Source organism: Rhineura floridana, chromosome 16, assembly GCF_030035675.1.
Source record: "Rhineura floridana isolate rRhiFlo1 chromosome 16, rRhiFlo1.hap2, whole genome shotgun sequence".
In the NCBI taxonomy this organism is placed as follows: domain Eukaryota; kingdom Metazoa; phylum Chordata; class Lepidosauria; order Squamata; family Rhineuridae; genus Rhineura; species Rhineura floridana.
The window spans coordinates 28545083-28566104 of NC_084495.1; the positions used below are offsets into that span (position 1 = coordinate 28545083).

The 21022-nt window shown below is 41.2% G+C and overlaps 2 protein-coding genes across 7 annotated transcripts; one reads left to right on the plus strand and one right to left on the minus strand.

Moving 5' to 3' along the window:
- Positions 1 to 1357: 1357 nt before the first annotated feature.
- Positions 1358 to 6974, minus strand: NDUFA1 (NADH:ubiquinone oxidoreductase subunit A1). The gene is made up of 3 exons (XM_061598096.1): positions 6713 to 6974; positions 2933 to 3022; positions 1358 to 1444 (listed from the first exon to the last, which is right to left on the minus strand). The coding sequence occupies exons 1-3, from the start codon at positions 6812 to 6814 to the stop codon at positions 1424 to 1426; spliced, it is 213 nt and encodes a 70-aa protein (XP_061454080.1). The 5' UTR covers positions 6815 to 6974; the 3' UTR covers positions 1358 to 1423.
- Positions 6975 to 7034: 60 nt separating this feature from the next.
- On the plus strand, positions 7035 to 20621 carry UPF3B (UPF3B regulator of nonsense mediated mRNA decay). Of its 6 annotated transcripts, none has more exons than XM_061598095.1 (10): positions 7035 to 7106; positions 9252 to 9358; positions 9509 to 9615; positions 10947 to 11045; positions 14716 to 14826; positions 16413 to 16456; positions 16906 to 17094; positions 17736 to 17914; positions 18482 to 18824; positions 19615 to 20621. In XM_061598095.1, the coding sequence occupies exons 3-10, from the start codon at positions 9522 to 9524 to the stop codon at positions 19759 to 19761; spliced, it is 1206 nt and encodes a 401-aa protein (XP_061454079.1). In that variant the 5' UTR covers positions 7035 to 7106; positions 9252 to 9358; positions 9509 to 9521; the 3' UTR covers positions 19762 to 20621. The 6 variants fall into 6 exon arrangements, with proteins under 6 accessions (XP_061454079.1, XP_061454075.1, XP_061454074.1 ...); XM_061598091.1 differs by lacking the exon at positions 7035 to 7106 and adding an exon at positions 7232 to 7620 and having other exon boundaries at positions 17745 to 17914; XM_061598090.1 differs by lacking the exon at positions 7035 to 7106 and adding an exon at positions 7233 to 7620.
- The last annotated feature ends 401 nt before the right edge of the window (positions 20622 to 21022 follow it).

A 21022-nucleotide genomic window follows, 5' to 3' on the forward strand; every position in this document is an offset into this window, starting at 1 on the left:
TTGGTCTACTAATGGATAGGAATATGAATTTATGTACCAACATTTATTCACCAACTCTAAAAGGGGTATATGCTTTAAAATCTAGATGAACTTGAGGAAGCCTATTTAAAGTGACTATTTTCTCCACTCTTTTGCAATGCTCTGGAAATCCACAAGCCGCAATTACTCATTCTAACACCAATTTAAAACCAAGACAGATTACTTATACATGGCTTCCACCTAACTCTGGCTGTCCTTCGGCAATTACATTTGTATAAGTTTTATATATTCTGTAAAATATTGCTGCCTTCCCTAAATCATGGAGCTGGAAGGGACTTCAATAGCCATCTGGTCCAACCCCTTGCTGATGCAGAAAATCTGTTGCTACAACATCCCTAAGAGAAGGCCACCTAGCCTCTATTTAAATCACTCTATTGAAGGAGAGTTCATCACTTTGTGAGGCTGTCTGTTCCATGGTTGAACAACTTGAATCTGGATTTAAGCTCCCTCTCTTATGGAAGCAAAACCCTCTTTAGGTGGCCACAGAGGTTGCCAGGCAATTAAAGCGAGATTCTTTCCTCCATGTGTTCTTTGCCATGATTTCATTTTTCCAGCCACGAAGTATATTTTTTTCAAAGTTTCTTTTCATAATGAAAGAGTATGAATGTTCTTTTCTTGAATTAGGCAGCGAGGAGGGTTATCAAAATGTATCTTACGCATCTCAAACTGGTTAAGCAGCCCCTCCTCAATTCTCCTAGTTACCATACCAAAAAATGAAAATAAAACACTAGCGACAAATAAAGTATGAAGCCTTTGAGTTCATACAGTTGGGATCTCCTTCCCAATTCATACAGTTCTTTCTCATTTCAATATCCAATACATATATGGGGAACTTTTGTCCCTCCAGATATTGCTGAACTATATCTCCCATCAACCCTGGCATGGGGCTGATGGGAGATGTAGTTCAGCAACATCTTGAAAGCCAAAGGTACCCCACAGCTGGTATAAGGTGCAGACAATAGCAACCATTTATTGATATGCGTATTGACTGCTTTATTTTGCGATAAGCATTTACATTTTAATTTTAACATCTTACGCAAAGAGCTTAGGAGATCATGTATATTAAGCTGTATAAAAATATCAATAATTAGTAATAACAAGTATGATGAAATGTTAGACTGCATCAAAGGAATTGCAAGGGGGATGTTGGGAAAAAACCTAGGTTTTAAGGGTAGATAGAGGCCCACCTCTCAATATAAATACACTCTAACCACTGCACCACACTAGCTTAACTTCAATGGGTCTACTATGGGTAGGACTAGCATTGAATATCACCCTTATTGTCCCCCTCTCTCAAGATTACGATTAACACGCTCCGCACTTTGTCAAATACACGTTTATTAGACTGGCTTCAACAGATAATAGAAGTCATGGGTCCATGGTTTTATTTAATGTTCTCCAAACCCTGAAAAATACAAAGCGAGACAAAAAAAAATGGTTAAAGTGTTTGCCATGCATAACATTGCTACTATCAAGCTACACAATGTAGTCTTTTCAAGGTGGTCTTCTCCTTAATTCCACCCACAGAATAATCCCGGTTTTATAAACATGAAGCCAAGTTGTTCAACTTTTAAATACTAGCCTACGCAGGCAGGCTTACAAGTGCCTTTGTTACATCATAATGGAGGCTCCTATTGACAGAAGCACTCTGCACAGAGAGGGTGAGGTATGCAAGCCTATGGTCAGGCAAGCTGACTCCTTTGGGCAGGCGGTGGGAAACCTGCAATCCTTCAGATGTTGTTGGACTCAAACTCCCATCAGCATGGCTTATGGTCAAGGATGATGAAGAGCTGGACTTCAGCAGCATCTGGAGGTTCACAGCTTACCTGCCTTAAGCGGGACATGGGGAAATCTTAGAACAAGTTGAGAAATCTTTGGTCCTCCAGATGTTGCTGAACTGCAATTCCCATCATCCCTGGACTTTGGGCTATCAAAAGTTCCCCAGACTTGTCTTAGAATCTGAATCATGGGGGTCAGCAAGCTACCGAATCAAACAACATTAGCACTGATGCCACGTGCTTTTGAAGGAGACATTGTGTACTTAGAAAGGTAAAGTAAAGCAGGCACTTTACATAATTCAACAGGAAGGCCAGCTCCAGCCCCCCTTGCAGATGCCCTGCCTAGGCAAGCCAAATGTTTCATACAACTGATGCTTCCAATGACCTCAGACACCCCAGTTTGACCCATACAGATGCTCTCAAGCTTATTTAGATACTGTGGCCATTTAAAGCATGGGTTACATGTGCTCATATATGCAACATCCTAAGGAAATAGAGTATTAAGGACTCAGACTCCAGTAGGTCTCGGGAGCTGCAAACTGACCGTACAAAGAGGAAGAGGTAACTGTTTAGGAGACCAGATGTGGCATCAGACTGCCAAATAAGGAACAACCAAATATTTTGTGGCATCTGTAAGACTAACACATTTGTTATCATGGACTAGAATCCATGTATACACGAGAACTTACGATAACACTTCATGCATCTGCAAAGCAGCCCCATCTCCATAAAAGCAAATACATTTGTTAGTCAGGTGTGAGGAACCTTTGGCCTTCCAGATGTTGCTGAACTGTAACTTCCATCATCTCATGTTTGCCGGGACTGACAGAAGTTGTACTTCAGCAACATTTGAAAGGCCAAATGTTCCCTGCATCTGGAATAGGGCTCGACTATGAGCAAAATCCACAGCAGAATTTGCCATGTGCCTTATGAAGCAAAAAACAAAATATTGATTAAATTAATATGATGCAAAGAAACAAATGCCTGAATAGGGATTTGGTGAACATGGATAGAGATGAAAGGTCAGAATCCAGGCCAGAATTCATTCAGGGGCCAAAGCAGATGTCCAGTGGACATGTGGACAGTGTTGTTCAAGAACGTTTGTTCAAACCAACCTTGGAGTCATAGTAGCGATTGGTTCCAGAGACACGCCTGTCTCTTTCCATCAGGTGCCATTGATAGATGTTACGCGCACACCTCTTCTCCTGAGCACATGGAAAAAAGGTGGAGAATATGTGGACAAGAGGGAAAGGAAATAATAACATGCGTATAAGAAACAAGACTCAAAGCAAAGTTAATATGAACGGAAAATGTTGATGAAATGCAACTGATATTGGCAGATCCACCCCTTTTTTGAGATGTAAAGCAAACCGGTCAGCCCTCCTTCACAGTCTAGCACAGAGGCTAAAATATAACTTCAACCAACAATGACGATTCATTAGCAGTTCAGGGGACGACACTAACATCATGCAACCTAGTTCAAAAGATGAGGTGAGAAATCCTATGTCTGAACCTCCACCACTGCAAATTGCAACTGTGAAGTTCATATTCCCATCTGAAACACAAAATAATCATATACAGTACCAAGAAACTAAAAGGCTTTCCAGCTTTAAAATACTTGCTCATAGTTTAATCCTGCTGGGACTTTTTTGCTTTCTTCTTATTTTAATTGCCCCTATATCATTACTATTCTTTATTTTCTCTTGTAGCTTCTACTTTGAAACTTTCATCTTTTTTGTTTTGCTTTTTTATATTTATTGTATTTACCTATTAAAACATTTATATACCATCCCCCATCATATTAGATTTCAGGGCAGCAAATATGCAATTATGTTTTATATCTGTTGGGATTATGGATGGGTGAGAATTCCACTGAATTCAGATTTAGCACTAGATTTTTCAATGGTCCGCATATTCATCTTTGCGAAGTGATCCAGTTTGCTCCAAACTTCAGCAACTTTCCCGACATCAGATTTTTCTCCCTTGAATATTCCCTCAATTTTTTTTATTTTACTTACCATCACAGCACAGCAGTACATCTCTCTCTCTCTCTCTCTCTCTCTCTGCCAGTCTCCCTCCACTTAAATAATCCAAGGTCCAAGTGTGGAGGAAGCAAGCCAAACCTATAATAGCCCATAACAGTGGAGGCAAAGCTGCTTTCCTTTCAAAATATCAATATTAATATTGATATTTTTGTAGAAGAAAAAATTGGACCAGTAAAAGCAATGGATAGTGGACAAAGAACAAACTTGAATCAATACTGCCTGTTAGGTCGACGGAATGCTGTTGACGCAGTACTGGCCAACTGATCCCATTTGTAGTTGGGAACATAAACACTGGTAAGTAACGAATGCCACAGATAGTGCCACACATTGCTGGTAGCACTCTACCTACAGATCCCTGAGAATACATCTTTCTGTTGAATATTGATTGATCTGGACAGCCAGCCAGCATGGTGTAATGGTTAAAGTATTGGACTATGACCTGGGAGACAAGGGTTTGAATCCCCACTCAGCCATGGAGCTCACTGGATAACCTTGGGCCAGTCACTGTCTCTCAGCCTAACCTATCTCACAGGACTGTTGTGAGGACAAAATGGGGAGGGGAGAACTATTTACACCACCTTGAGTTCCTTGGAGGAAAGATAGGATACATATGTAATAAATAAATAAATATAACTGACCCAACTAGTCCAGCATCCTGTTCTCTCAATGGCCAACCAGATGCTTATGGGAACCTGTCAGCAGGAACTGAGCGCACTCTCCTTATTTGTGATTCTCAGCAACTGGTATTATTATTATTATTATTATTATTAAATTTACAGCTGGTATAGCACAGTGGGGAGGACAGCCTGGCTGGGAATCCAGAGTCTGTAAGTTCAAATCCCTGCTTGTGTCTTCTGGGTAGAAAGGGCCAGCTAAACATCACCCCCACAGGGAGTGGCTGAGGAGTTACATGCCCTGCCACCTGTGCAGCTGTGGGCAAGTGGCATAGTCCCAAGGAGCCCAGCTGCCTCCCAGCTGGCAGTTGCGGACAAGGAAGGGGCTGGCTTGTGCAGCTGTGGCAAGCTGAGCAGGCCCTAGCCAGCTGAGGAAGACAAGCCTCAGAGGGAGGCAATGGTAAACCCCCTCTGAATACCACTTACCATGAAAACCCTATTCCTAGGGTAGCAATAAGTCGGAATCGACTTGAAGGCAGTCCATTTCCATTATTAAATTTACATCCCGCCCTTCCTCCGAGTAGAAGCCCAGTATTCAGAGACATACTTCCTCTGACAGTGGAGGCAGTACATAGTCGTGATGGCTAGTAGCCTTTGATAGACTAGTTCATGGAGGAGAAGGCTAACCAACCTTTAAAGCCACCTAAGTTGGAGGCCATGACTGCATCTTGTGGGAGCAAATTCCATAATTTAACTATGTGTTAGGTGTCTAAGTATTTTCTTTTATCTGTCTTGAATTTCCCAACATTCAGCTTCACTGGATAGCCGCAGGTTCTAATATTAAGTGAGAGGGAGAAAAATGTCTTTAACATCTTAAATGGTTTGGGTAGGAGTTATCTGAAGGACTGCTGACTTCCCTACCAACCAACCTGCACTCTGAGGTCATCAACAGAGACTCCAGGAGGAGCAAAACTGGCAGACATGAGGCAGGGATACTCTGTAGTCCCACAGCTTTGAAATTCATTACCACCAAAATTACAGTCGGTTTTGGTAATATTTTAGCTATTTTAAGTTGACTACTTGCTTTATTAGCTACTGGTCTTCTAGTATTCTCCATTGTCCTTTCAGTACATGTTGAAAACATGCTTCTTTTTAAGTTTTATCCCACTGGGTATCTGTATTGGATTTGAACTGATATATTTTTGTTGTTATAATTGGTTTTTAATTTTTTTCATAAATGCAAATAATTTAGCTGTTTTTACATAGGCAATTGTTCTTCATATGTTTTTATTGAATTGTAAGTCACTTTGGGATGCCTCATGAGAAGCCATTCATAAATGAAATAAAGAAAAAAATAAAAAGCATTTACTGTAGTTCTGTATTCTGTTAGACGCCACCTTGATAGTTTCCTCTCAAAGGCAGTGTATAAATATCTTACAACGTATTTATTACTTATCTGTTTACAGCATTTATAGCCAGCCCCTTAGCCAAAAAAAGACTGTCAGGGCAGCTTACACAAATCAGTTTTTAAGACAGTTCCTGCTCTCAGGCTCACAATCTAAAAAGTTATGACACGCAAGGAAAAAAGGAACGGGAGGAAAATTGAAGAAGAAACCTCAAGCACAAGTTCTTAAAAGTTACCATTCTGGGCAGAGCAATCCAGCTCAGGAGAGGCTGGCATAAGTGGTGCCGGCACAAGAGAAACCGGTGTAAAGTTTCACTGCATCCAATTGCTGCTTAGGAGCCTCTGTGTTGGCTGAACGCCAGCTCAGCCAGGAGCTGCGCACAAGGGCCGGAAAGTAAAAGCCTGCTCTCCCAAATACCCCTACCAGGGAGTAAGCCCTCTCCACTGACTTCTATTGCAATTATTTTCTTAGACCGACCTTTTCCCCAGCGTAACTTTTGCCCAGATTGGGACCTGCAGGAGCGCTCCTAACATGAGTTGGATGCGGGTTAAGTCCTTCCACCTCAGTCCCTCCCCTGGCACACCTCAACCTGCCCCTTTTCCGGGATTTACGCCAGCTCCACTTGCGCCACTCTCGGGTGAGCTGGCTGAGGGATTTACACCAGCGTAGCCCAGCTGAGCCGGGGCCCAGCCTGCTCACCTGGAGACCCGCCGCACCCAGCTCCCTTCAGCCCTGCGTAAATGCGAGATGGATTGTGCCCTGAATCAGTCATATAAATAGAGACGAGAAGGCGGGTTCGTGTCAAGGCGTTCCAATACCGCTATACTCACTTTGCCCCCATTTATGTATCTCTGGATGTAGGTGGTGGACAGGCCAGGGATGTTCAAGCAGATGTACATGATGCCCAAACCAGGCAAGATCTCGTACCACATCCCGAAGGCAGCGTTGTGTTGAACTGTGCCCTCCGCGATGCCAACGGCCTCCTGCTCTCCTGTCGCAGCGAGCCCAGCCGCCAAACTCCTTCGCACTCAAAGCCGCATCAGGGTCTCTGCGCATGCGCCGCCTGTTCTCTCCTCTATTAGGCCTTCGCTCTTGCCCATAACGTGGCCCAGGATGCACCGCGACAAGCTTCACCCATTGTTGCTATGGAGACAAAAAAAGACCACGAGCGCTTAACGGATTAAAAGCAAAAAAAGAAACTGAGAAAACTTTCGACATAATTCAGTAAGGATTTGAATATATATATATATATACACACACAAACAAATAAGCTGTTAGATTCCTGGGAGGCCAGAGTGCATGCCGGGAATTAAAGCGCACTCTCTCTACAGCATGCTGGGAGATGTAGTCCCAAAGCATGCCGGGAATGCTATGGCAACTTCGCGGCCTGGAGCAGCTGGTACGTCCTCATGTTAGTGCGAAATGCGCTGTGGCGTCGCTTGTGTCGCGGCCCGTGTTTTCCTCTCCTTCGCTGTTCCCGCGAGAGGAGTGATGGCCAATGGGCGTGCGGAGCTAAGCTGAGGCGGACGGAGGTGAAGAAGAAGGAGGAGGCGGCCTTGTAGCTCCTGCTGCGTCTACGATGAAGGAAGATAAGGAGAATGCCAGGCCGAAGGAGAAGCGAGGAAGGCCTCTCACTCCGACCGGGATGGGCCCGATGGTTGTCGGGGCAGACGCCAAAGGTGGTGGCGAGCCTGATAGGCTCGAACGGCCTAAGGACAAGAAAGAGACGCTTAGCAAGGTGCGCTCTGGGAACCTGCCCCCTTGGGCCTGGGAGAAACGGGCTAGTTCATACCTGGCTGAACCATTTCAGGACTGTACCATTTACTCTGGACTGGACAGTGTGTGGTGGTGGGGATTTAACGTGTTGGGTTTTTTTAACTCGTTGCCCATAGAAAATTAGCATGTCAGATCATACATAATTTGCATTACATGACAGCCCAGTTCCCCAGTGTATTACAACATAGATGGTTTGATACCATACAGTTATGGGTTCTGATATTTAGCTGAATACTTATCTGAAAGGCGTCCTTTGTTTAGTTTTAGAGTTTTTGTCCTTAATTGTTAAGAAATGGAACTGAAGAGGACTTTGGGTTTTGGGGTTTAAATGTGAATTATGACCACAATGTGAAATCATTACCTGTATGTGATATGTATTGTGGGACTATGCTGAATCTACTCATTGTTCCTTTGGAATTATTACACTATTGAATATTTCTTTTCTGGAAAACAAAAAATGTTAATAAAATATTTTTTTAAAAGAAAATTAGGATGTCAAGAAGAAGGCTGGTTTCATTTTCTTGATATATTGATCTTCTGTATCCTGGGACAACTTTTTTGTAGAGGAGGATTAAACTGTCCCTGCCACCTCCACAAGCATCTTAGCCTGGCTTCATTACCAGATTCTGCTGATTGTCTAGTCAAGTATGTAGAGGCCAGGGGCAATTGTGTTTGCCTGAAGTTCATCAGGCACAAAAGACTAGATTGTGAAAGTGGAACTCGTCTCCCTGGTGTGCTAGTTTTCTGTCAGCCTTTGAATCAGAGTTTCAGATAATCAATGTGTATTTTGGCTATAAGGGGCAAGGTTTCAGTGGACAGTTTATAGCCTAACATACCCTTAACACACAAATTCTCCATATTGTCACTATCTGCAACCTGAAATGGTACAATCCAGAAAAAGCTTTTCTTTTTGATCTGCTGATTGCATAACCTGGCCCCAAGTTGCATCCCTTTTTTCTCTCGGTGTTGAGGATTCATTCACTTATTAGGAAACATTCAGGTTCTGGTCAACAAAGAGCATTATTTATTGAGTAAATGATTGGGGTATAAAAATATGTATTTTTACATTTTAAAGCAATAGTAATGAATCGGATGCAGCAGACTGGTTGAAAGGAATCTTCCTTATACTGAATCAGTTTATTGGCCTATCTAGCTTAGTCTTGTCTGCACAGACTGGCAAGTGGCTAGACAGTATTTCAGAAAGGAATATTTCCCATCCCAACCTGAAGATGCCAGGGTTTGAACTTGGGACCTTTGGCATTCAAAGAATGTACACTAGTAGATCTTGTCATATTTTCTTTGGTGTGGGCAACACTTGTGTGTTAGGAATGAGAAAATGCAGACAGACTGTTTTAGGACCAGTTGGCACATTACTGGAAGAACTTGTCATGAATTAAATAGAGATTTAGACAATGGAAGGGCATTTGGGCTCCTGGGAAATGAGTTTATTAAGACATTTGTGGAGGGAAATGTGACTACAACAAAGGGGGTGTTTTCCTTTTTTTGGAATATCATAAAATGTTTTAAAAAATGGGTTGCACAATATACCTGGTGGGATGACTTGCGTGTAAAAAGTGAAACTTTTTCTTTAAGGTAGTGATTCGACGTCTGCCTCCCAGCTTGACCAAGGAACAGCTTGAAGAACATCTCCAGCCTTTGCCTGAACATGACTATTTTGAATTTTTTGCTAATGATTCCAGGTAAAAAGAACCTTAAGCATTTGGCTGTGTTCATGTTACAGTGGCATGTCATAAATGTCTTTAAGTTTTACACCTGTCTGTGTTGTGTATATTTACAATCATCACTCAGCAACGTTTCCTTATACATTGCCATTTTCTGTCCTTCTGCAGTTTGTATCCTCACATGTTTTCCAGAGCATACATCAACTTTAAAAACCAAGAAGACATAGTTCTGTTCAGGGATCGCTTTGATGGTTATGTTTTTGTTGATCACAAAGGCAAGTAAGCCTAAAACTTGGTTCTGTATATCATAATTGTTTTAAAATATATATTGGCATACTTTTATACAGTAATTAAACTGTAATCCTGAAAAAGCCCATGCATTTATTTATTATTTGACTCAAGATTTCAAAGAGTGGCTTACTGCCCAGTTCTGTGCATTATATGCAGTAGTGCATCCCATTGATTTTAGTGCGGGTTATCTGCAGATAAGCTTATTTAAGATTCTTGTTTAAGAGCCCAAACCTAAGCACACTTTCTTGAAAGTAAATTGCATTAGCATCGGTTGGACTTGCTTCTGAATAAGTACATTTAGGATTGTGTATCAGGAATGGGGAACTTGTGGCCCTCTAGACATTGTAGAACTACAACTCCCTTAATCCCTGATCATTGGCCATGCTGGCAGGAGTTTATGAGTCCAGTAACATCCGGAGGCTCCAAGGTTCCCCATCCCTGATCTAAATCCTATTCTTTGCTGTACCAAGGCAGTAGTGTCTGGGATCCACCCTAAAAATTACAGCACTAGTAATCAGGGATAACATGCTGCTTTGTTCCACATGAGCCATACAAAGGGCTTTCAGTGTGGGGAAGAGGCTTAGCTAATGCTACCCTTGTACAGAGGATCCGGACAGGCCCCAGATCCGTTCTACGGGCACAGTAGTGCTCACAAGATTTCTGGTAATAGGAACTTTAATAGTAGTGGCATGCAAGACAAAGTTCACTGGCTTTGCTTTGTATGGGAAGCTGCTTTAGCATTCTCTACTTGAAAAGAGCAGCTGAAGTAGCACTCTAGGGTCATGAGATTATATTCTTTTTTTACCATTCTTCATGTAGCCAAATTTATTTTCTCACTTCTGTTAAAAGTGTCTTTGTTGTTCAAGAAGCATTTATTGACTGAACTCCAACAGATACCCATATGTGTGTGCTTTTAAATGACCAAACCAGTAGCTTTCAGGTCATCATTAACAAAACCTATAATTTGCCTGTTCATGAAACAACTCAAAACTGTATTGTGGTTTTAGAGGCAGTTCACTTTTTGCCCATGTGAGCAGGATTGGCGTTCTGTATGATGCACTCACACGGACCAGTCTAATGTGTGAACCATAGGATTGACTGTGGTTAGCAATACTTTCTGTAATCCAGTTGCTGCTGCAGGAGGCCTGGACAGACAACTCACATGGGCAAGAAATGCGTTGTGTGAAACTGGCCTCTCAAAACACTTCCTTGGGTTTAGGTTCTTCTGATTTTGAGACATACTCAGTACAAAAAAACTTACTTTGCTTCCCTTCTTAACATCCGTTGGTTTTTTAATATTTTTACATATCAACAGGTCTAGAATATCCTGCCATTGTGGAATTTGCACCATTTCAAAAAGCTGCCAAAAAGAAGAATAAGAAAAAGGACGCCAAAGCTGGGACCATTGAAGATGGTGGGTAGTGGTAGCCATTGCTGCTTGTCAGGTCATTCGATGAGACTTTATGGTACTCAGTTATTATTGATATCATTTATTAATCACTTTCCTTGAGGCATCCCAAAGCGATTTACAATACAGTAAAAACATACACAGATTCCTTGATATAGACTATCGGCATACCATGGCTTCTGCAAGTATTGCTCTCCTTTCTACACATGCCCTAATTTTTTACATTCTTCATTCCTAACAAATTTACTAAACTTCACCAAGACAAGCTTTTTTTTACTCAATAGATTTAATGCCTTACTGTCTGCTCTATTGCCGCTCGCATGCTAGGAATTCTTGCTGCAGAATGTCAGTGTCTGATGAAGTGGAAAATTTGACTTGCAGAGCAATCCAACTCAGGGGAAACCAGAGGAAGAGGAGCCAGCAGGAAGGTCCATGGCATCCAATAGCTGTTTGGGAGCCTCTGGGATGGCTGAATGTTGGCTCAGTCAGGAACTGTGGATAGGGACTGGAAAGTAAAAGCCAGCTCTCACGAATACCCCTACCGGGGAGTAAGCACTCTCCATAGACTTCCACTGTAATTATTTTCTTAGACTGACCTTTTTCCTGACAAAACTTTGGCCCAGATAGGGACCTGCAGGAGCGCTCCGAACACAGGTTGGATGTGGCCTGAACGCTCCCCTTGGTCCCTCCTCTGCCCCCCCAGGAATGCCCCATTTTCAGGCCTTATGCCGGTGTCTGACAGCCCCCCTTCTGCTGAGCTGGGCTGGGCTTCCTCAGTAGACCCCCGTCTGAGCCAGCAGGGTCCTGGCTCTGCCACGGATGAGGGGCTTCTGCTGGCAGAGCCTGGTAGAGCTGGGACTCTGCCATATCCAACTTTCTTCAGTGCAGAGTAAAAGGCAGTTGTGTTGTGCTTATTTGTCCACTGCTTGAGTCTTAGCTGAACAGGTCTTGGAGGGGTGTCATTTTTCTATTTTTTCTATTAGCACTTACAAGGCATTACATTATAGGTGGGGAAAGCAAAATTTCTTCCTGCTGCCAATAAAATGGGTTGTAAATTGACAGCAGAATATACAGCACTGTGAAAAAGTCCCCTGTCTGATTTTCTGCATTGTTTCATATTTTTGGCACTGAATGTTGTCAGATCTTGAACCAAAACCTAGTATTAGAGAAAAGGGAACCTGAGTGAACAAACAACATAAAATTTTGATACTTATTTCATTTATTAAAGAAAATTTAGCAACACCCAATGCCCCCATGTGAAAAAGTAATTTCCCCCTTAGATTCAAACCTGGTTACACCACCTTTAGCAGCAATGACTGCAACCAAACACTTACTGTAGTTCCTGATCAGTCTCTCTCAGCGCTGTGATGGAATTTTGGTCCACTCCTCCATGCAGAACTGCTTTAACTCAGTGACATTTGTGGGTTTTCGAGCATGAACTCTGTTCAGGTCATGCCACATCTCAATGGGGTTTAAGTATGGACTTTGACTAGGCCATTCCAAAACTTTAAATTTCTTGTTCCCCAACCATTCTGTGTGTTTCGGATCATGGTCTTGCTGCGTGACCCAGCTGCACTTCAGCTGACGGACAAATGGCCTGACATTCGCCTGTAGAATTCTCTGAGACAAAGCAGAATTCATTGTTCCTTCAATGATGGCAAGTCGTCCACGTCCTGATGCAGCAAAGCATCCCAAACCATGACTGCCACCACCATGCTTGACAGTTGGTATGAGGTTCTTCATGTGGAATACACTGTTTAGTTTTCGCCAGGCATAACAGGGCCCATGTCGCCCAAAAAGTTCCATCTTTGACTCATCTGGCTATAGAACATTGTTCCAGAACTCTTGAGGATCATCCAGGTACTTTTTGGCAAACTAGACGAGCATTCATGTCCTCCTTAGTGAGCAGTGGTTTCTACCTTGCTACTCTGCCATGAATCCCATGTTTGCACAGTGTCTTTCTGATGGTGGAGTCATGAACACTGACCATGGCTGAGGTGAGAGAGACCTGCAGATCCCTGGATGCTGTTCTGGGGTCCTTCATGACTTCCTGGGCGATTTTATGCCTTGCTCTTGGAGGGATTTTGGCAGGATGGCCACTCCTGCTATCCCAAACCTTCTCCATTCGGTCAGTATGGCTCTGACTGTGGTTCGGTGGAGCCCCAGAGCCTTAGAAATGGCTTTGTAACCCTTTCCAGACTGATATTCATCAGCAACTATTTTCCGGAGGTGTGGAGGAATTTCTTTTGATTGTGGCATTATGTGGCTTTGGAACTTGTGTGCTGGCAACTTCAGTCTGATGGCAAGGGCCAAAGTTAGTCAGATTTATATTTGGCAGGGCTGGCCCAAATCAGGTCTGATTGTTTACCAAGGTATTCAAACACCTGGCCCTAACAATCCCTTTCATTGAGTTGAGTTAATAGGGGGGCAGTTACTTTTTCATACAGGGGCATTGGATGTTGCCTAACTTTCTTTAACAAATAAACAAAATAAGTATCAAAGTTTTGTGTTGTTTATTCACTCAGCTTCCCTTTTCTCTACTATTATATTTTGGTTCAAGAACTGGTAACATTCAATGCCAAAAATATGCAACAATGCAGAAAATCAGACGGGGCAAATACTTTTTCACAGCACTATACAGTTGCTCTGACAAAATAGCAAATTATATGAATTATTTAAAATATGTATACTGTTCTGATTAACTCTGCAAGCTTTGTGTAATGGATCTGCTGACTGTATATGCACAATAAACTGATTTGATTTGAAAATAGTTTCAGTATAGGAATTAAATGTTTGTGATCCAGTGTACACTTATCTGGGAGTTAGTCCCATTTAACACAGTTGGTCTTATTTTCAACTGAACAAACATAGGATTGCAGTGCTAGAATTGCAGATAATGTTGATTGCACTTATGGCACAAACCTAAGTATGCGTACTCAGAACTGTTGCTGTGTTCATTGGGACTTACTTTTTGTTAAGTATGAACAGGACTGCAGCCTTAAGTACTAGTAACTCAGTAAAGAATTAGGCTTCAGTGTAGGGAAACAGGAAGCTGCCTTATATGGAGTCAGACCATGGATGCATTTAGCTCAGTATTGTCAGCAATGACTGGCAGCGGCCCTTCAGGGTTTCAGTCAGGAGTCTTTTCCCAGCCCTACCTACAGATGCTGGGGATTGAACCTGGGCCCTTCTGCATGCAAAGCAAATGCTCTGCTACTGAGCTACGGCCCTTCCCCAAGGTCTTTGTATGTGCTTGAGACAGACCAGAATATGTAAGCTGATACATAATATTATATAAAGCACTCCAACTAGAGAAAAACGTAGATCACTTAAATAATTTTATGCATTATTACCATTAAATGTAATGGTAATCTTTGACACAAGATTGAAAATCCTTTAGTGAGGCAATAGCTTCTCAGGAGTATTTTCACACTATTTTAGTGACAATGATTATTTTCTCTGGCTATTAGTGAGAATACAATATGATAGTGTGATCACTACCCATCTGCTTTATTCTGATCTAAAGTGCTTTTAAAGAGATTCCTGACAGTGCAAACCTTTGTGGGTCTACTCAGAAGTAAGGCCCATTGAATCCCAAGAATACACGTATTGAATTGCCCCTTAAGCTGCTCAGATTACACTGATTTCTGGTGCGTATTCCTTGGTTCCTCAACAGATCCAGAATACAAGAAGTTTTTGGAAAGCTACAGTGCTGATGATGAAAAATTTACATCCACTCCTGAGACGCTACTAGAGGAAATAGAGGCAAGAAACAAAGAATTAATAGGTATAAAAAAGAATTGTTATGGTGCATGTGGCCTTTTTCTCTGATAATGCATACAGGTTTTTTTAAAAATGTACCTTTGAGACGCAGTGTGTTCCTTGTTTCTTTTGCTATTATAATTTTTATATTTTCTGAATGGTTAATCCCTTTGAGATATATAGAGGGGATATAGTTAAAATTGTTCAAAACTGCACCTGCAAGTTCCACATTCCTTGCTGTGATTCATTAGTCTGAACCCCATCTTGTTTAATGTGTAGAGCGGAGCTAAATGAATATCAGATGGAAATGCAGTGTAGAGCAAACAGCTGGGACATAGAAACTGGGACATAGCATTAGCCTGCCTCTTTATCTAGAACACCATTATGCATATTCAACAACCAATATCAGCAGGTGGTAAAATGTTTAGGGTGTGCATGTTTTCTGTATGGGATTTTGAATATGTGCCCTTTCAAAGTTTGCTGTTTAAATGGAGAAAATGTACAAATATGATGTGGGGAGAAGGGGAGGTTCACAACCATACTGTTCTCAAAGGCATCTGAAGTTTATTGTTTGTTTATTTAATTTATATCCAGCCCTTTCGCCCAGTAAGAGTTTGTGCCATGGTCAGTGACATTGACCATGCCGTTATCATAAAACTGCTTTTGAAAATCATATATTTAAAGTGGTTTCTCTTGTAGTGTGGGAGTTTTAAATTAGTCACAGTTTAACATTGTGCCCAAACCCTAAACTATGGTTTGTTGAAAGAGGCCAACTTTATAAAGCTAGGGTTTGAACTTAGCTTATTTCAATAAATTGTTTTTAAAAAATGTGTTTTTAAATTTGTATATTTGTTTTTAATGTTTTAATTGTTGTAAACCGCCCAGAGAGCTTCAGCTATGGGGCGGTATACAAATGTAATAAATAAATAAACAATAGTTAAGATTAGCTGCTGTTAGATTGACTGCAGTTGCAGCTTGTCATTATATTGCATTGCAGGAGTGAAAGTTTCCAAACTCATTATCTGTGGTCTTGCAAGAGGGGGTTTAAGTAAGCCTGAGGCATGCTGTGGTTTATCATAAATAGCTGTTATCTGAAAGCTAATACAATAAAAATACATAAAAGCTTGTAACAAGGTATCATAATAGGCTACAACTGAGCAAAGTTAAACATGCTCATTAAGAGTAAGGTATATTCAGCTAAGGAATACTGGTTTTTGGACCATGTCAGTTGACTACCCATCAGAGGAGCCTTTCAAATATCCACCAAAACCTTGTGCATGTTTTTCTTGGATTATATCTAGTGGGATTTAATACTCAAGTAAATGCATCAAATTGCGGCCAGATAAAACTATGTCCTTGACTGTAGTGATGGTACATGGTAATCTAATTTGATACAAGATGATTGAGAGCCTTTCTGTTTCTCATATGTAAACACCTGAAGAGGCAGAAATGTTGTCTCAGTATAACTGTATCTCTTTGTGCTAGGTAAGTTTGATTATATGCTTTCTGTTTTATTTTGTTAGTTAAAATTACATAGGCATATTATTCCTGCAATACTTCTAATAAATAAAACGTGTCAAAGGCAAAAACATTCTGTTTTTTATTCTTTAGCAAAAAAGACAACTCCTCTGTTGAACTTCTTGAAGAACAAACAGGTAACAATTCTTCCAGAGCAGCCTGCTCAATTATGTTTGCATTTTTGTGTATGTGAATGGTGTGCCATAAGACTTACTTCCATGGCAGTAATGAGAAGATAGGATAATGGATTTTCCAATCTTGTTATGGACACTTGGGTGTTTTCAGCTTTCTTGGGGATAGGTTATCAGGTATAAATGATTGTGTTTGCAATGTTCCCATAGATGTCCTACTATAGGAACTCTGAATTTTGCCCATTTCCAGTATATATATTGTGGGGTAAAGGTAACTATTATTACAATGCTGAAATAAATTTTGTTAAATATATTTCCCGGCTTATGACTTATCTTAGTTTTTCTGCAGTACTGGTCCTAATGCTATATACTCCATTAGACTTGGAAAACTTTATGATGCAAAACCTCTCCTGTCTTAACATAAGAGTCTAGAAGAAACTTTTTTATTCTTACAGAGGCTTAGAGAAGAAAAACGAGAGGAGAGGAGGAGGAGAGAACTAGAAAGAAAAAGACAACGGGAAGAAGAAAGGAGGAAATGGAAAGAGGAAGAAAGAAGAAAAAGGAAAGAAGCTGAAAAAACAAAGAAAGTGGAGAAGTGTCCGGAAAAAGAAAGGGACAAATCAAAGGATGAACCAAAGATTAAGGTATCACTTCATTCCTGTAGGATGCATTTGCTCTAAATATTGCTTTCTCATGCACGTTTGTGAAATACTACAGCAAGGGAAACCATATGAATTTTGCATGCCGCTGAGTAGCGTCACGTGTGCCATTTTTTATTTTTTTGTATGCCTATGGTTATTATAATGTTGCAGTCTTATGTGTGCTTGGGAATAAGTTCTACTGACTTTTGAGTAAAAATTCATAACACAGTACTATATGCTGCATGGCATGCGTTTGATAGCACTGTATATACATCAGTGATGATAAGGAGGAGTGACACGTTCATGTTTATTCTACTAGAAGCTAGCTACAGCAATCTGCTGAATAAAAAGTAAATAGAAAGTAGAATATGGTCATAATCCTTTACCCTTGTACATGAGAATAAGCATCACTGAACTAACTGGATGTACACTCAGAAGCACCAGATTGCATTGTTAATCATTTAAAGCAAGATGGAGGTATGTGATTAGAAATAGTGAATCATGAGGAAAAACTAGTTATGCTAATGTCCCTACTTTTTTATTATGTACCGCCCGCCCCCATCCTTTTAGTGCAGACCAGTTTCCTAGCACAGTTAGCAATAGAATTAACTTAGTAAGGAAAACTAAATTTGTTTTCTTCCTAGCTACTTAAGAAGCCAGAAAAAGATGAGAGAGACTTTGAAAAAAAGGAAAAGGCCAAGAAACTGGAGAAAGAGAGTCTGAGGGAAGAGAAGGCAGCCAGTGCGATCAGCAGTGTCCCTGCCAAGCGCTCTGATGGGGAGGCGAAGGAGGAGAAGGCCAAAAAGTTAGTGTTCTCTTTTCAGTACGTATCCTTATTTCTCAGAATATGACAATTAATTAGGCAACCGTATTATCAGAAACTGCTTCTGAATTACAGTCCTTTCAAATTAGAACTATGGAGGATTTCCCTTTTGGTCTTTCTAATAGTTTCCAAACGGCTCCAAAGTAAATGGTCAATTATGCAATTAAATTATGGCCCTTCACATATTACAATTTCTTTTTTTAACTAGCCATCTCTGAATGTGAAAAATGAAGTGTTTGAAAGCATCAATATCACACCTGCCAGAGAGCTAGGATTGGCTCCAGCTCCTGTTAAATTTAGGTTCACTTGCAAACCTGGGTTTGTTGTATTATTGTGGGCAACACAGCCTTCATTTTTCAAGTCTCCTAATTTAAATCACCAATAGCCTTGTATTGCCTTTGGTTGTGCCTTTCAAGAGAAGAACAGTAGTTGGTGTTCCCCTAGAACTCCCTCTAAATCTTGTACAAACTTTCCACGATGCTTGGTTTTTCAGGGCATTACTTTGGTATTAGCATGGCAGTGTATACTGTTGAGTCCCCTTCATTTCACTGTTTTCTCCTTGGATAGAATCTCCAAATCTCTCTCATGCAGATTGGAAGATGACTGTGGAAAAGACTACAGAGAAAGAGAGAGAGAATATGACAGAGACAGAGAGTATGAGAGAATCCAGCGAGAGAGAGACAAACTACGACGCCAAGAAGAAGAGCGACGGAGGCAGAAAGACCGCTTTGAGAAAGAAATGGTTTTTAGAAGAAAAGAGGAAGATGTGAAAAAGGAGAGAGACTCGTTGCGAGAGAAAGGAAAGAGAGCTGAATTGGCAGACTACATGGGCAATACAGAGAAATCCGATAAAGCAACCAAAGAGGATAAAAAAGAAGATATGGCCAAGCGAGATCGCATTAGAAACAAGGTGCTGGTTCTTCAATAAAATTGTCACTCCTTGTAATGCTGTGCATGTGTGGCTTTTGCAGTTGGTTGTCCATTGTAGACACAGGTGTGTTAAATCAGGGAAGTGCACCCTTAAGGTGGTCATCCAGGCTTCTATATCTGGCCCTCGGGACTCTCTTCAGGTCATCATCCCCTCTGCTGGCCACAACCTTGGTCCTGCTTCATCAAGTGTGTTTGCCTGGTTGAAATGTATCCTTGAGCTCTGATAATGTCTATTGCTTGTCTGGGTGGAGGACGGAGAGGGTTGTGTACGCGTGTGCAAAAACTAGCCTACTGTACAAAGACAAAGGTACATTTGTTGCTCTGGCTGCTTTTGCCTCTAGTCCCACTCGCCACTGGCATGTGGCCCTTGTAAGACTGTCCAGGAGGGAATGCGGCTCTTGGGCTTAAAACAACATCCCCCTGTGTTAAATCATTATGACTCCATTTAAACACATTACAAAAAAAGTTCATTTGTAGTGCTTTATTTCCAGATGAGAATGCATAAGATTGCAGTTCTAGGATTGTAAGAATGATTGGCTTGCTTATCTAGTAAATGGCATTTCTGTTTGCCCTTTTTCTAAGAAGTTCAGGAGTGGCACCCACAGGGCTATCCCATGTAGTCTTCTCACAAAAATCCTGTGGGGTAGGTTAGGCTGATAGAGAGCTGTTTGAATCCATCTCTCTCTGGTCTGCACTTGACACTCTTAACTATTAGACAGCACACTCTCCTGGAAGCAGAGCATCACAATCGAATGTTTTCTTGTTTTTAGGATCGCCCAGCCATGCAGCTCTACCAACCAGGAGCTCGGAGTCGAAGTCGTTTGTCTGCATATGATGAGAGTGCTGCAAAGTCACCTGATCAAGGATCAGATAAAAAGCAGGAGTGTGAGGCCAGTAACGCAAAAGAGGAAGAGTGATGAGCCTTGTGCTTTCTCACTGACCTAACAGCCAAAGAGCATGAACTGTGCAGTCCAGAAGTGCCTTGGAGAAAGAAGAGGAAGAAAAGTGGGAACAGTACTTTTGGATGTATTTGGTTTCAGAGCCTCATTGCAGAGTCAGGACTCAAACATGGGACTTTCTCAATGCATTTTCAGCTGGAGGGGGTGGTGGCAGGAAAACCACAAGGTGAAGAAAACTTCCCACTTCTGAAAAGTAGCAAGGTCAAATGGTAGCCCAAAATGAGTGCTGTTTTCATATAAAAGCCACGAACCAGTATTTGCACTTAAAATACAGCCATCTTGGAGCCCCATGCTGCTCACCTGTTAATGTCTTTATCATTGTGCTATGTGGAGTGTGGTGCTGTGGCCTGCATTATTAACTGGAGGGGAGGGGAGAAAGTTCAACATAATTCTAGCACTGAAAGCATCTTTTTGTTTGCTGAGCTGCTTGTAGCTAAGTGAATGTTCAGAAGAAGGTGTGAATGCTAAACTTTTTCTTTGTTCTTTCCCTTAAAATTGATCTAGCTTGAATGAAATGGCTAAGCTTGGCTATGGGAAAAGATTTATTTACACATCTCATGTAATGTCCAGATATATTGATCCAACTTTATTTTAAAGATAACTATAGTCCTTAACTCCACCATCTTTTCCTTCCCTTTTTTCCTAGTGCCCTGTTGGGAATTCCTAGTGCCCTATTTCAGTTGTGCATTGACTTCCCTGGTGCAGTAGAGCATCTGGCAACCCAGAAAGAAGTTTTACTGAGAGTTGTGGCTCCTCTTTATGCTAACACAGTGCAGCTATTTTATACTTAATAAAACTCTGTGACATATAATTTTAAATTGCTTAAATTATTATTTTTATGTAATTATTTGGAAGGAAATCTGGTCTAATCTCCTTGGTGTTGATCTTGTCTGAGATAATGTGAGGCTGGACCAGCTTGATCTTTCTCCCAAAACTGATGGTGCAATAAGTTTATATGCTACTGTTGGTGATGATAAAGTTCAAGTCACTCTCAGCATAATCTTTATACATGCCTACTTAGAAATAAATTTCATTGAGATCAATTTAACTTCATTCCAGGTAGGTGTGAGTAGGATTTCAGCCTTATTTGTGTTGCATTTCCTCTCCATCTTCCTAATATCAGAATTTATAGCCCTATACCTTTACATTTTCCATAGGAAAGGTAATATAAAATCAGAAGCGGCCCTCATACCGGGACAGATTATTCGTAAATCTAGTC